A 15,929-nucleotide genomic window follows, 5' to 3' on the forward strand; every position below is an offset into this window, starting at 1 on the left:
TGTGTTAAGCCCTTTTTGCCAATCAGTGTGTTGAGCTCTTTTTCCATCGTTTTTGTCTAATTGTGAAACTCGCTTAATAACATGATCTCCGAATGATGTTTGAGTCCTTTTCACCTCATCAGGTACTAGGGCTCAAGCACTTTTGGCAATCAATGTGACAAGTTATTTTCTTTAGGTGTGAAAACCACCTCATCAGGTGCTAATGCTCAAGCTTTGTGATGCTTCTAACTTGCAATGCCACATAGTGAAACACGAGCTAGATGTGATTAATCTGTTTTTAAAGGTGCATTTTTGAAAAGGTTTTATTAAATCGTATTTTAAAGATTTGTTGTGCTGCACGGTAATGTGTATATTATAAAAATGTGTATATTATCAAAATAAAACAGTTGGACGATAACCTGGTGTTGTAAGATTCCTTACATATGTTATAATGATGTGGAGATGCCGGTTATGGACTGGGGTTGCCAATTGTAAACAATTTTACAACACCAAGTTATAGTCCAGCAATTTTATTTTAAATTCACAAGCTTTCGGAGGCTTCCTCCTTCCTCAGGTGAACGTTGTTGGAAATGAAATCCTCGAAATGAAATCGCATTTATAAATCACAGAACAATGCTTGGTGATTACAGACAGTTTTTTCAACTGCCCGTTGCCAAGGCAATCAGTGTGCAGACAGACAGGTGTTACCTGCCAGGTCTCCAAATATATAAATCACCAAAAAAAAAACAAAAAACAAAAAAAAACAGAGATGGAGAGGTAGAAACATAGAAAAGACAGCAACTGACCCGTTATATTAAAAACAGATAACATTTGTTCGCTGGTGGGGTAACGTGTAGCGTGACATGAACCCAAGATCCCGGTTGAGGCCGTCCTCATGGGTGCGGAACTTGGCTATCAATTCCTGCTCGACGATTTTGCGTTGTCGTGTGTCTCGAAGGCCGCCTTGGAGTACGCTTACCCGAAGGTCGGTGGCTGAATGTCCTTGACTGCTGAAGTGTTCCCCGACTGGGAGGGATCCCTCCTGTTTGGCGATTGTTGCGCGGTGTCCGTTCATCCGTTGTCGCAGCGTCTGCATGGTCTCGCCAATGTACCATGCTCTGGGGCATCCTTTCCTGCAACGTATGAAGTAGACAACGTTGGCCGAGTCACAGGAGTATGAACCATGCACCTGGTGGGTGGTGTCCTCTCGTGTGATGGTGGTATCTGTGTCGATGATCTGGCATGTCTTGCAGAGTTTACCGTGGCAGGGTTGTGTGGTGTCGTGGACGCTGTTCTCTTGAAAGCTAGGTAATTTGCTGCGAACGATGGTCTGTTTGAGGTTGGGTGGCTGTTTAAAGGCGAGTAGTGGAGGTGTGGGGATGGCCATAGCGAGGTGTTCGTCGTCATTGATGACATGTTGAAGGCTGCGAAGAACATGGCGTAGTTTCTCCGCTCCGGGGAAGTACTGGACGACAAAGGGTACTCTGTTTGTTGTCTCCTGTGTTAGTCTGCTGAGGAGGTCTATGCGATTTTTCGCTGTGGCCCGTCGGAACTGTCGATCGATGAGTCGAGCGTCATATCCCGTTCTTACGAGGGCGTCTTTCAGCGTCTGTAGGTGTCCATCGCGTTCCTCCTCGTCTGAGCAGACCCTGTGTATTCGCAGGGCCTGTCCATAGGGGATGGCCTCTTTGACGTGGTTAGGGTGGGAAGCTGGAAAAGTGGAGCATCGTGAGGTTGTCCGTGGGCTTGCGGTAGAGTGAGGTGCTGAGGTGCCCGTCTTTGATGGAGATTCGTGTGTCCAAGAAAGAAACTGATTCTGAGGAGTAGTCCATGGTGAGCTTGATGGTGGGATGGAACTTGTTGATGTTATCGTGTAGTCTCTTCAGTGATTCCTCACCGTGGGTCCATAGAAAGAAAATGTCGTCGATGTATCTGGTGTATAGTGTTGGTTGGAGGTCCTGTGCAGTGAAGAAGTCCTGCTCGAACTTGTGCATGAAAATGTTGGCGAATTGGGGTGCGAATTTGGTCCCCATGGCTGTTCCGTGTGTTTGGGTAAAGAACTGGTTATTGAAGGTGAAGACATTGTGATCCAGGATGAAGCGGATGAGTTGTAGGATGGCGTCTGGAGATTGGCTGTTGTTGGTGTTGAGTATTGATGCTGTCGCAGCGATGCCGTCATCGTGGGGGATACTGGTGTAGAGTGCCGAGACGTCCATCGTGGTGAGAAGTGTTCCTGGTTCAACTGGTCCGTGGGTACTGAGTTTTTGTAGGAAGTCTGTAGTGTCGCGACAGAAGCTGGGGGTTCCCTGTACGATGGGTTTCAGGATGCCCTCGATGTATCCAGAGAGGTTCTCACACAGGGTTCCGTTGCCTGATACGATAGGACGTCCGGGTGTGTTGGCTTTGTGTATCTTTGGGAGGCAGTAGAAGTCTCCCACGCGGGGAGTACGTGGGATGAGAGCTTCTCACCACGATGGACGTCTCGGCACTCTACACCAGTATCCCCCACGATGACGGCATCGCTGCGACAGCATCAATACTCAACACCAACAACAGCCAATCTCCAGACGCCATCCTACAACTCATCCGCTTCATCCTGGATCACAATGTCTTCACCTTCAATAACCAGTTCTTTACCCAAACACACGGAACAGCCATGGGGACCAAATTCGCACCCCAATACGCCAACATTTTCATGCACAAGTTCGAGCAGGACTTCTTCACTGCACAGGACCTCCAACCAACACTATACACCAGATGCATCGACGACATTTTCTTTCTATGGACCCACGGCGAGGAATCACTAAAGAGACTACACGATAACATCAACAAGTTCCATCCCACCATCAAGCTCACCATGGACTACTCCTCAGAATCAGTTTCTTTCTTGGACACACGAATCTCCATCAAAGACGGGCACCTCAGCACCTCACTCTACCGCAAGCCCACGGACAACCTCACGATGCTCCACTTTTCCAGCTTCCCACCCTAACCACGTCAAAGAGGCCATCCCCTATGGACAGGCCCTGCGAATACACAGGGTCTGCTCAGACGAGGAGGAACGCGATGGACACCTACAGACGCTGAAAGACGCCCTAGTAAGAACGGGATATGACGCTCGACTCATCGATCGACAGTTCCGACGGGCCACAGCGAAAAATCGCATAGACCTCCTCAGCAGACTAACACGGGACGCAACCAACAGAGTACCCTTTGTCGTCCAGTACTTCCCCGGAGCGGAGAAACTACGCCATGTTCTCCGCAGCCTTCAACATGTCATCAATGACGACGTACACCTCGCTATGGCCATCCCCACACCTCCACTACTCGCCTTTAAACAGCCACCCAACCTCAAACAGACCATCGTTCGCAGCAAATTACCTAGCTTTCAAGAGAACAGCGTCCACGACACCACACAACCCTGCCACGGTAACCTCTGCAAGACATGCCAGATCATCGACACAGATACCACCATCACACGAGAGGACACCACCCACCAGGTGCATGGTTCATACTCCTGTGACTCGGCCAATGTTGTCTACCTCATACGTTGCAGGAAAGGATGCCCCAGAGCATGGTACATTGGCGAGACCATGCAGACGCTGCGACAACGGATGAACGGACACCGCGCAACAATCACCAAACAGGAGGGTTCCCTCCCAGTCGGGGAACACTTCAGCAGTCAAGGACGTTCAGCCACCGACCTTCGGGTAAGCGTACTCCAAGGCGGCCTTCGAGACACACGACAACGCAAAATCGTCGAGCAGAAATTGATAGCCAAGTTCCGCACCCATGAGGACGGCCTCAACCGGGATCTTGGGTTCATGTCACGCTACACGTTACCCCACCAGCGAACAAATGTTATCTGTTTTTAATATAACGGGTCAGTTGCTGTCTTTTCTATGTTTCTACCTCTCTATCTCTGTTTTTTTTTGGTTTTTTTTGGTGATTTGTATATTCGGAGACCTTGCAGGTAACACCTGTCTGTCTGCACACTGATTGCCTTGGCAACAGGCAGTTGAAAAAACTGTCTGTATCACCAAGCATTGTTCTGTGATTTATAAATGCGATTTCATTTCGAGGATTTCATTTCCAACAACGTTCACCTGAGGAAGGAGGAAGCCACCGAAAGCATGTTATAATGAAACAAAGGACATCAATAAACTTTCAGTTATCCATAGCAACTGTGTAACTGTTTTTACAGTACACTCCCCACCGCTGTCCGATATAACGGCCATTGCATGCATGTACTGTACAGTCTAATAGTAATAATCGGAATATGAACGCTGTGACTAAATAGTATCTGTAGTGAAATTATAATGATTTAGTGATGCATGATATCAATAAATCAGCACTTAACACGAGGATTAACACTTAAATTTGGGGGAGGAGAGGAGAAAGAAGCCTTGAAATGACTTTCTGTTACTGAATGTGTTGAGCATTCCCATCGGTAGAGTTAATCGCCAAAAACTTAAAGTTCAGTGCAATGTATTGTAGTCATTCACCCTAACATGGTAAGGGAATACACAATAAATGAGAGGATACTGAGAAGTGTAGAGGAACAGAGGAGCCTTGGAGTGCATGTCCACAGATCCCTGAAGGTAGCAGGACGGGTAGATAAGGTGGTTAAGAAGGCATATATGGGATATTCCTTTATTAGCCAAGGCATAGAATATAAGAGCAGGGAGGTTATGCTAGAACTGTATAAAACACTAGTTAGGCCACAGCTTGAGTACTGCGTACAGTTCTGGTCTCCACATTACAGGAAGGATGTGATTGCACTGGAGAGGTTCAGAGGAGATTTACGAAGATGTTGCCAGGACTGGAGAATTTTAACTATGAGGAAAGATCGGATAGGCTGGGGTTGTTTTCTTAGGAACAGAGGAGGCTGAGGGGAGATTTAATTGAGGTTTATAAAATCATGAGGGGCCTAGATAGAGTGGATAGGAAGGACCTATTTCCCTTAGCAGAGAGATCAATAACCAGGGGATTAGATTTAAAGTGATTGGTGGAAGGATTTGAGGGGAGTTGAGGAGAATTTTTCACCCAGAAGGTGGTGGGGGTTTGGAACTCACTGCCTGAAAGGGTGATAGAGGCAGAAACCCTCATCACGTTTAAAAAGTACTTGGATATGCACTTGAAATGCTGTAAACTACAAGGCTATGGTCAAACACCAGGAAAGTGGGATTAGGCTGGATCGCTCTTTTTCGGCTGGCATAGACATGATGGGCCGAATGGCCTCCTGCGCCGTAAATTGCAATAATTCTGTGATAACATATCTTGTTCTAAAACAATGTACTTCCCAAGCTAGAAATTGTCAGCTCCACTTGTCCGGAGATAGTTTCAGCTTTACTAAAACGTGAAAGGTCGACTCAACATGGGTGGCAAGCCTGGCGGTGACCGGCGCCGGGTCCAAGCCTGGCGGTGACCGGCGCCGGGTCCAAGCCTATCGGTGACCGGCACCGGGTCCAAGCCTGGCGGAGTTCACCAGAGCCGGCACAGACAAGTGACTGGAAAAGAAAACAATTTGTCACAGGAGCACCCATAATCTGCACTGCCGACATCAATCATCGGCTTACTTTCCAGTGAAACACTGGCCGGCAGCTGTTTCTGCCCCGAAATAAAGGGAGCATTAGTGACTCTATAACCGGCAACTTTGAAATTGAAGTTAATGTAAGCTGGTAAAGGATTTCGCTTTTTGGTCTGTGACTGCCTGTTTTAAACGTGGACGTTTTAAGTGGCGGGGACTATACTATAATTGCAACCAGTTTGCATTCCATTGTTAGCCTCTTGCCAAACTTGATACAACAGATAAAGCGGATAAAAGAATAAAATGGTTAACTGAATGAAATTACTTGGCAAAATCATTATTCATTTAAACGTTTTGCACTATAAATGAAATTACAGAAAAAATGCTGCATGAGATAGATATATTTTTCTGTTTGTTTAAAGTCAGACAAGTTACTTATTATACAATTACGTATATTATACAATGATTAAACTATTTGTAATGCTTCAACTGCTTGAGACTCAACTATATTTCCAATTCATCATCTATATGCTAGCTTTCCATCAGTTCTATGCTTTGATTCCACCTCAGTGAATTTTTGTGTGTCATACCAGTTAAACTGGCCATGCAGATGAGCATTGGGAGGAGTGGCCTTGAAGGTTTGAACATGTGCTGCCTGCACAATGCTAAACACTGCATGGTGATGTCATATTTTATCCTTCTTATTTGAAAAAGGAGCAGATTGTCTCCCAAATGATGATTCTTTCCTAGAACACAAACCCATTGCTCTCATTTGTACAGTTCCATTTAAAGCATTCCCTTTAGCATCACTCATTTGCCTGTTGGATTTCAGTTCAACTCTCATCACAACTAAAAGATGAAAAGATCCCACTAAGACTTTCTGCTGTGTGTCGTTTTTTGGGGTCTTCCAGCAGCACAATGGCTGCTTCACTGTCCATCTGACTTGTCCAACTGAAAGTAGCTTGGATGTACTGAGTCTGAAGCCAACAAATCACTCCCAGACCACCACTTTGATGTACCTCATTTGGAAATCCTTCAGCAAGTTAGGCATGAATGTGCATCACTTTTGGGTCCAGTTTTGGAAAACTGATGACATGGCACTGTTTCAAAATGTGTGTAGTATAACCAGTAGTATGAAAGTTGAAATGTCATTAGCAACATTTCTAACAACGCTCTGTGTATATTGTTTCATTAACTCATTCTATCAGTGCTACTATTGTGCTGACACTTGCTATAACTACAGCACCGCATCAACTCTGTACAGCTGCAATAGGGACCTTGTCTGGCATTCTCCCAGAACCAAGAACTGCAGTGGGAACGGTGCCAATTGGTGACTTTAGCAGGGAAACTAGTGAATGAATTAAGTGAATGGTTGGATTAGTGTAGCAGTACTGGAGATAGTGGTCAGTTCCAGATTTATGCTAACACGTTTTAGATAAACTGGTTGCTGAGAGTTCTGGATAAGTAAGAAGGGAATGTTTGGGCTTGGAATGAATCAGTGTTAGTCTTTTTTTCTCCAAAAAAAATAGCAAGGTAAGTTCTCTTTTGTGGATAATATATATTTTATATGTGCAGACTGTGGAGGTCAAAGTCGTCTTGTAATTCAAAATAGCACCATGTTTTTCTTCTTCGCAAAGGACATCTACTGTGTGTTTTTTAATGTATATTGTTTTGCAAATAGATGTATATATTGACAGAATGAAAGATTTTGTTTTAATGTAACTGCGTGATCTTCACAGTTTAGTGTAAATGAATTCTTTGCTATTTTAACAGTATTTTAAGTAAAATTGTTTTCATGTTCAAGATGAGGCAAAAACCTTGAAATCATTTAAGAAACTGTTGCATGCTATGTTGTTGGGGTGAGGGGGAGGGGATGGGGAGAGAACTTAAGGTATTACAAAATGGTGAGCTAAAATGGGCTGAAAAAAATTCCTTATTTGTAACTATCTTGTGATCTGCTTTAAGCTAAACCTTCTTCCCTCTCTGCAGTTTTTATGTTTTATATCAATTTCAATTGAACTAAACTTCTCAGAATCCCTTACAAATTGTAAATACATGATAAATTACTAGGTAGTTGTAGCTCAAAAACAATAATTAATTTTCAACATATGCATTTACTGAATTAGGCAAGAAAGTTTAACATGCTTGCAAACAGTGTTTTCTTGTAGCATCACATTAAACCTTTCTATTTTGCAAGAAGATTAATTTAACAGCTGTAGAATTATTGACCATCTGTAATGTACACAATAAAAACATACCAGTACTATCTGCCTTCTGGTGTCTGGGACAAAATAAACTCGGCTACCAGTAACTTGCATTGGCGTGTCTATTTAACACCATTGGGGAAGGATCAGTTATTGTAGTCTGCTGTTAAAATGCAAATTAATAATGAACATTGTTAGTTAATCAATGAAGGAATGAGATTGGTGCCAGCATGGTGTCTTTCAAATGTTTTTCAAATAGTTACTTTGTAAAACCATTGTACTGGTATATATATTTACCCCACTTGATACTTAGCATGAATGAGAGTCCATGCGTATGATTCAATTACATAAACTGTAATGATGGAAACGTTTTATGTCCTGATTGCATTTGCCACTTCAAATACTCAACACAAAGTGTATAAATTCTGCTAATTTTCCATTTTATTTGTATATTTCAAAGAGTAAATTGCATTGTTTATTGACCTATGATCTTTTTACTGTGATATTCATCAATTATTATTTTTTACCTTTTTAAAAATAGCAAGTGTTTATAGATCACTGAAATATATTTGAATGAGGGCTGCAGTCACATTTAAAATTCAGGAAAATGTGTCTGGAAGTCACAACCAATATGGGCAATTGAATATTTAGTCCCCAATTTCAACAGAACATTCAGGCCTCTGTTTTGAAAAAAGAAAGCATCCTCAGAAGATTCTTTTATGTTAACAATAATTAAAAGACAACAAATAATTCCCATAAAGCCGATCTTCTATTTTAGCCAATACTTACATGTGAACTTCTGTTGAAAAACTCTAATAATTGCAGAGTGTTTAGTGATTGCACTGTTGTTCATCCTCTGGTTAAAGCACATTTTTTAAGCCCCCATCAATCTTGTTGATTAAATGAGTAATTAGTAGATTACCACCCCTTTTGGTCAGAAGGTCAAAGTTCTAAGTAGAAATGTGGTTTTTGACAATAAAATAGCCATTGTGTAAATTTCCCTTGTTCATAACCTTTCTTTTTTTCCCATCTCTAAATGTTAGGATGGAAGAATGATGGGATGGATCTAAATATGGGCTGTGGGGCAGGCTTGCCACTTTCCTTCCTCTGCCTCGCCCTCCTGCAATTCCAGCTCTTTGGTTGTGGTTGTCAGGGTCACCAATTTCAAGAACCAGCATTGCCTGCAACCTTCCAATTTACACATTCCCTGTACAATGCCACTATTTACGAGAACTCTGCTGCAAGGACCTATGCCAACAGTAAAGTTAAAATGGGGATAAGCGTGACTGATCCTTCGTGGGACATCAAATACAGGATTATTTCTGGAGATGAGGACAGCTTCTTCAAAGCAGAAGAAGTTTTACTTGGTGATTTCTGTTTCCTCAGGATAAGGACTAAAGGTGGCAATTCTGCTATATTAAACAGGGAAGTTCAAAACCACTATTTGCTTATTGTGAAAGCTGCAATTAGAGGGGAAGCCATGGAGGCATGGACAAAAGTGAATATTCAGGTTTTGGATATGAATGACTTACGGCCTTTATTTTCTCCAACGACATATTCCGTAACAATTCCTGAAAACACACCATTGAGAACCAGTATTGCGCAAGTGACTGCAACTGATGCAGATATTGGATCAAATGGCGAATTTTATTATTATTTTAAAGATAGAGTTGACATTTTTGCTGTTCATCCAACTAGTGGAGTAGTCTCCCTAAGTGGCAGATTGAATTATGATGAAAAAAACCAATATGACCTGGAGGTTTTAGCAGTGGATCGTGGAATGAAACTTTATGGGAACAATGGGGTCAGCAGTACGGCAAAGCTAGTCATTCATATTGATAGGATTAATGAACATGCACCAACCCTAAGCGTGGTGACTCACATTCCCTCCTTGATGGACAGTGATCCTACCTATGCCATTGTGACTGTAGATGACATGGATGACGGAATTAATGGGGAAATTGAATCAATAACCATTGTGGCAGGCGATCCTTTAGAACAGTTTTACCTTGTTAGAACTGGGTTAGGAGGCAGGGAATATAGGATAAAGGTAGCAAAGACAGTGGACTGGGAAGACTTTCCCTATGGCTATAATCTAACCCTTCAAGCAAAAGATAAGGGAACCCCTCAGAAATTCTCTGCAGTGAAAATTGTACATATTGGAAATCTTGAGGAAAATGAAAGCCGGGTAACTTTTGAAGAAGATGCCTATGAAGTGGAACTGAATGAATTTGCTCCTCCTGGAGTAGTTGTTGTTGCTGTTAAGCTAAAGCCTGAACCACACAATGTGGAATATAAACTTAGTGCAACTGAAGATGCTGATCATTTCCACATTAATCCCCAAACTGGTCTGATCACCACAGCACAGCATATAAGCATCCTTGAAAGAGAACGTTTTGTGTTAGAAGTGATGAACAATGTCAATGAAATGAAAGTACGAGTCATCATAAAGATCGAAGATGCCAATGATCACACCCCAGAATTTCACCACCAATCATATGAGGCATTTATCAATGAGAGCATGCCTATTGGTAGCAGTTTTTTAGTTGTTTCTGCCACTGACAATGATCAAGGAGAAAATGGATACGTAACATACAGTATCGGCAGCTTGAATCCATTACCTTTTATAATAAACCAATTTACTGGTGTCATCAGCACAAGTGAACAGCTAGATTTTGAGTCTTCACCTCAGAGTTACAGGCTTTTTGTCCGGGCCTCAGACTGGGGTTCACCTTATCGACGTGAGAGTGAGGTAAATGTCACCGTATATGTGGAAAACGTTAATGACAATAAACCCCTGTTTGAAAAAGTGGACTGTCGAGGAGTGATTTCACATGAGTTTCCTGTTGGTGAACAAATAACTGCTGTTTCGGCCATTGATGTTGATGAACTGGAATTGGTAAAATACAGGATCATATCTGGCAATGAGCTTGGATTCTTTGAACTAAATTCTGACTCTGGTGTGCTTTTCTTAACGAAAGCATTGAATAGAGCAAATCCAAAAGATGGACTCTTTTCACTTCAGATAACAGCTACGGATGGAGAGAACTTTGCTGATCCTATGTTTCTTAATATTTCTTTGGTGCATGGTAAGCTGACTGCAAAGAACTATGCATGCAGAGAAACGGGGGCTGCTCAGAAACTAACTGAAAAGTTGCTCAAAAGGGCTAAAGTAAACAACAAATCAAAGATGGAGGACTTGTTCCTTGACCTCTATTCGATTAACAGGCAGTCTCCACAGTTTGATAATTCCTTTCCTTCTGAAATAGCCGTCAAGGAAGACCTTCCGGTTGGCAGTACTATTGTTAAGATCACCGCTTCTGATGCAGATAGTAGCTTCAATGGCAAAGTTGTATACACCATCTCTGATGGCAATACCGATAGTTGTTTTAACATTGAAATGGAAACAGGATGGCTAACAATTCTGATGCCAATGGATCGTGAATCAACTGATAAATACATTCTTAACATCACCATTTATGACTTGGGGTCTCCCCCAAAGTGTGCTTGGAGACTGATGACCGTCCATATCCAGGATGCTAATGATAACAAGCCTCAGTTTTTGCAGGAACGTTACTTCGTTAACATTCCAGAAGATACAGTGATCGGTACAGAAGTAGTTCAGATTGAGGCCACGGATAAAGATCTGGGCCGTAACAGTGAAGTAATTTATACAGTATTAACAAACACCCACCAATTTGCTATTAATGCCTCAACTGGCATTGTTTATGTGACTGGGTTGCTTGATCGGGAATTAATTACAAACTGTACTTTAAAAATAGAAGCCCGTGATCAAGCTGAGAATGGTCAACAGTATTCTGTGGTGGCATTGAAGATTATTTTTGCTGATGTTAATGACAATGCTCCCCGTTTTGTTCCCTCGAGTTACTTTGTTAAGGTACTCGAAGATATGCCTGTCAGTGCTGTGGTAACGTGGCTTGAAGCTCATGATCCTGACCTTGGCTTGGGTGGCCAGGTACGCTATTCTTTGGGAAATGATTATAATGGAAAGTTTGAAATTGACAGAACCAGTGGAGCTGTACGCCTGTCAAAAGAGCTCGACTTTGAGAAACAGCAGATGTACAACCTGACAATTCGTGCTAAAGATAAAGCTCGGCCGATATCCTTGTCTTCAGTATCCTTTATAGAAATTGAAGTAGTTGATGTGAATGAAAATCTTTATGCACCACAGTTTTCAGAGTTTGCTAAGATGGCATCAGTGAAGGAAAATGTTCCAATTGGGACAAGTGTTCTGCAGGTGGCAGCAAAAGATGATGATGATGGAAGGGATGGCGATATTCAGTACTCCATCCGGGATGGCAGTGGCCTTGGACGTTTCACTGTAAACGAGGACACAGGTAGGTCTGTGCTCAAAAGTTGAAGATCTTTTATAATATATCTTGCATGGCATGTAAACTATGGAAAATTGATTTCTTAGCTAATTTAGATTAAATGTAATTCATAATCTGCTACAAGATAATCAAATATTTGTGTGAACTGCTACAAAATATTCAAATACTTGCATAACAATAAGTAGTACATGTTTTTTTTCAGCACTTTTTTTTGAAGTTGCCTGTAAATGATATCAGACTAAGTAGTAATTATTTAAATATAGACCAAAAGTACAATATTTCAAATTGTTGTGCAAGAGCATCTGGGAGAAAAGTAAGTTAAATCTTGCAGATTATCTGTTGATTAGAAAGGAGCATACGATCTGTCTTGTAAAGTTCCTGTTTACTTGTGTTGTTGGGTATTATTAATCCTTTAAAATGTCTTAGTGTTAATGGATATTTGCTCACATTAAATTGTTAGTCCGCATTTACTATGTCCAGTAATCGTTCAGCACTGCTCCATAGTATATGGTGCAGTGTAGAGACTTTTGCTTAATTCTAAGCAACTGTGATTGTAATAGGCATGATGTAATATGTATAAATACTTGCTATTGAACATTGCATTTGATATGCATAATCAGTAGAAAAAAGGGAACCAAGGTACAACAAAGGCCTGCTCAGGTGTCCTCAAAATCCATGAAAGTTCCTGGTGTGACACAGAAGATTAAACAAAGGCTATAATGCACACTTGAGGCTTATCTTACAGGTTAGGTATTATGCACATTCAGTTTGACTTTTTTTTTAGTGCTTATTCCAATAAACATATGTTATTGTTGAAGTAATGGTTCATTCTGGCTCAACACTCATTCAAACTTAAAGGCAAAATTATGATTTGCAAGTTGTGCAGTTGTACTTGGAGTTTTATGAGCAAAAATCTGAAACTCAAAAACCACTGAATTTAACAGTTCTTTTTGATGATATTAGCCAGTAGTGGTTAGTTATTTCATGATTTTTTTTTGACAAAGAGCTATTCCTCCACTGTGAAGCTGAGTTTTGTTATGCAGTATGCCCTTGACATTATGAGGTTAACATATGCTTTAGTACTGATGTAAGCTTTGCAAACCATACTATGAAACAAACCAAAGATGTATAACATTTTTATACTTTAAATTAGTATTTTAATAAAATGTTTTGGACTGTTTAATGAATTGTTAGTAGCATTGTGTCGAAAGTTTTCCTGTAAACAGTCTGTTTGGATTTCTTCCTGTTTTTAAGTACTTAAATACTGAACAGTCACTCAATTGGCCTGAGATGAAAAGCAGTATGTGGCATATTAAATTACTGTGACCTGTACTTTGACAGCTTTTTATTTACTGTTTGTGCAGTTGTTCTGTCAGTCTACTTAAGACCTAGGGCTTGGCTTGTGCACAGTTCTTCAGCAAAGAATATCCCAGTGGATTAGTAAGAAGGAATGCCAAAATCAAAATTGTTATATTGAGTTCTTTCAAAGTTCCATGATTCATGCCGAGCTTTGATTCTTTAAATTTTCTCTACAAAATGCAAGGTATATCTTGAAGCTTTAAGGAGATTTGGAATTTTTATACTCACATTTTATTCAAAGCCAGATTCCATTTATATTTTATGATCAGTCATGACGTTGGTATAAATATTATTAAACTATTCTTGATTGTTTGCAGAGTTCAGTATAAAAACTATAGCCTTCAAAAATTTTATTTGAGCAGTGATCTATGTGGCTATTTAGTCTTTATACTAATATAAAGTACAGTCCTAATACTGATTAAAATCGGACATTTTGTAAGTTTAGTTTCTTTACCACCCTCGAAGATGGCAGGATGTGGAGCTGCACTGAGCTCACTATATATTCTGGGGTTTAGGAAACCATATTGAAAATTACTAGGTGGAAGAAGCTTAATGTTTAGGTGGTAATGTCTGTTTTCATTTCTGTACGTTTTTGCCTCACAAACCATTTATACTTACTTAAACAATAGTATGGACTGTTTTTTTTGAATGACATGAAAAGAGTGTTACTGTGTTTTTTTTCAGGTATGTCCAATAGCTTGCTATTGTAATGAAAGAAAGAACAAACTTGCATTTATAATAGCTACTTTTACATCCTCAGGACATCCCAAATCATTTTATACATTATTGTTAATCCATCAAATCTGGAGCCATTTTGAAAGAAATCTGAAGGAGTGCAGAAACATGGAAATTGCTTTGCATGTTCGCTCAGGTTAACAGCAGTGTGAGGTTTAGGCTTGGTGAGATAATCAAGTCAAATTTCAATATCGTGCGAAGGAAAAAGGAAAGGATTTGCATTTATATAGCACCTTTCACAACCTCAGGACTTCCCTTAGTGCTTTATGGCCAACGAAGTACTTTTGAAGTGTAGTCACTGTTGTAAGGTAGAGAAATGTGCCAGCCAATTTGCACACCGCAAGGTCCCAAAAACAGCAGAGAGATACACAAGATACATGACCAGATAATCTGTTTTAGTGATGTTGATTGAGGGATAAATAATGGCTAGAACACCGGGAGAACTCCTCTGCTCTTCTTCGAATAGTGCCATGCGATCTTTTACATCCACCTGAGAAGGCAACCGGGGCCTCGATTTAACACCTCATCCAAAAGACAGCACCTCTGACAGGGACGTACTCCCTCAGTACTGCACTAAAGCATCAGCCTAGATTGTGTGCTCAAGTATCTGGAGTGGGGCTTGAACCAATGAACTTCTGACTCGGAGGCAAAAGCATGACTACTGATTGCATGGTTCTTGGTAGGGAGAAGAAGCAGATTGTGAATGAAAAAAACAAAAAGTTGAAACCCTTAAAGGTGATTTTCAGTTAAGGGGCTTTTTTTTCCATTCAAAAAATCTTGAATCACTTTTGGAAGATGCTTCTTGTCATGTGTTGGTTTTTTGTAGTACATATTGGCACAGGATATATCTGTCAAATTGCTCAATGTGTGCAGATCAGGTTGATACTTTAATGCAGTGTTGAACATAAATCTCGCAATATTGATCCTGGCGGTTGTTGAAAACACAGAAGGACTTAGAGAAATTGTACTGGGGTACCAAGGGGCAAGTTTCAGAAATCTGTTTGTGTTGCTTTTAGATGGTTTGTAATGCGGTGGTGTTGCATACCTGTTGGACTTTTTGACTGGTATTTTCAGGAGCTCAGGATTAATAAAAAGCGAGACCGCAGACGTTGAATGATATAAATTTGAACTCCGGAATTGAAATGAAGGAAAGCTGTAGTTTAGAAGTAGTTTTTTGTGTGCGATTTTAAAAATGAAAAACCAATACAAAGTGGCACATCTTGCAAATTTTAGAAATAAATGTTGTGACTTTCTTAAGTCACCAAACCAGTCATATTAGCTGGAGGTTTCTCTTATTCATACTTAGAGGTTAGGAGAATTTTGGACTCAAGTAATCAATGCCTGAGTATTAGAAAACCATTACTGACTTAAAAAGAGTTTAATATAACACCCAGAAGGAAAAGTGCTGTGCCAATTTGTGATGGCAGCTGTTTTTTTATTTCATTGATGATGTCTGGATTCAATCACACAGCTCAGTGCTGAATAGTGTTTTGGCAAATTTCTGGCACTTAATGTCACATTTTCTGGCGTAATACTGTAATATTTAGTGCAAAGTACCTCTTTCAAATTGAATAAATTTGAAAACACAGCTGTTACATTATTGGCAGAACTTGCATTTGCCCAGAAATGTTTTCTAAGCCATTCTGTATATTAAAAATAAAATCACCTTACTGCAATCTGTATCTTATTTTCCTTTTTAGGTTGATTTTAAATATCATCCATTTAAGCAGTTGATCCATTACTGTGAGATTGCTCGAAAGTAATTTACCT

The 15,929-nt window shown here is 40.6% G+C and overlaps 1 protein-coding gene across 2 annotated transcripts in view; it reads left to right on the forward strand.

Moving 5' to 3' along the window:
* The first annotated feature begins 8,772 nt into the window (after window positions 1–8,772).
* fat3a (FAT atypical cadherin 3a) overlaps window positions 8,773–15,929 on the forward strand; it is a 465,040-nt gene continuing 457,883 nt past the window's right edge. For both annotated transcript variants that reach the window (XM_067986342.1, XM_067986341.1), the window contains exon 1: window positions 8,773–12,071. In XM_067986342.1, the coding sequence (XP_067842443.1) occupies window positions 8,774–12,071 (3,298 nt within the window). In that variant the 5' untranslated portion in view covers window position 8,773. The remainder of the gene's footprint in view (window positions 12,072–15,929) is intronic.

Source organism: Heptranchias perlo, chromosome 6 (genome assembly GCF_035084215.1).
Source record: "Heptranchias perlo isolate sHepPer1 chromosome 6, sHepPer1.hap1, whole genome shotgun sequence".
NCBI lineage: Eukaryota > Metazoa > Chordata > Chondrichthyes > Hexanchiformes > Hexanchidae > Heptranchias > Heptranchias perlo.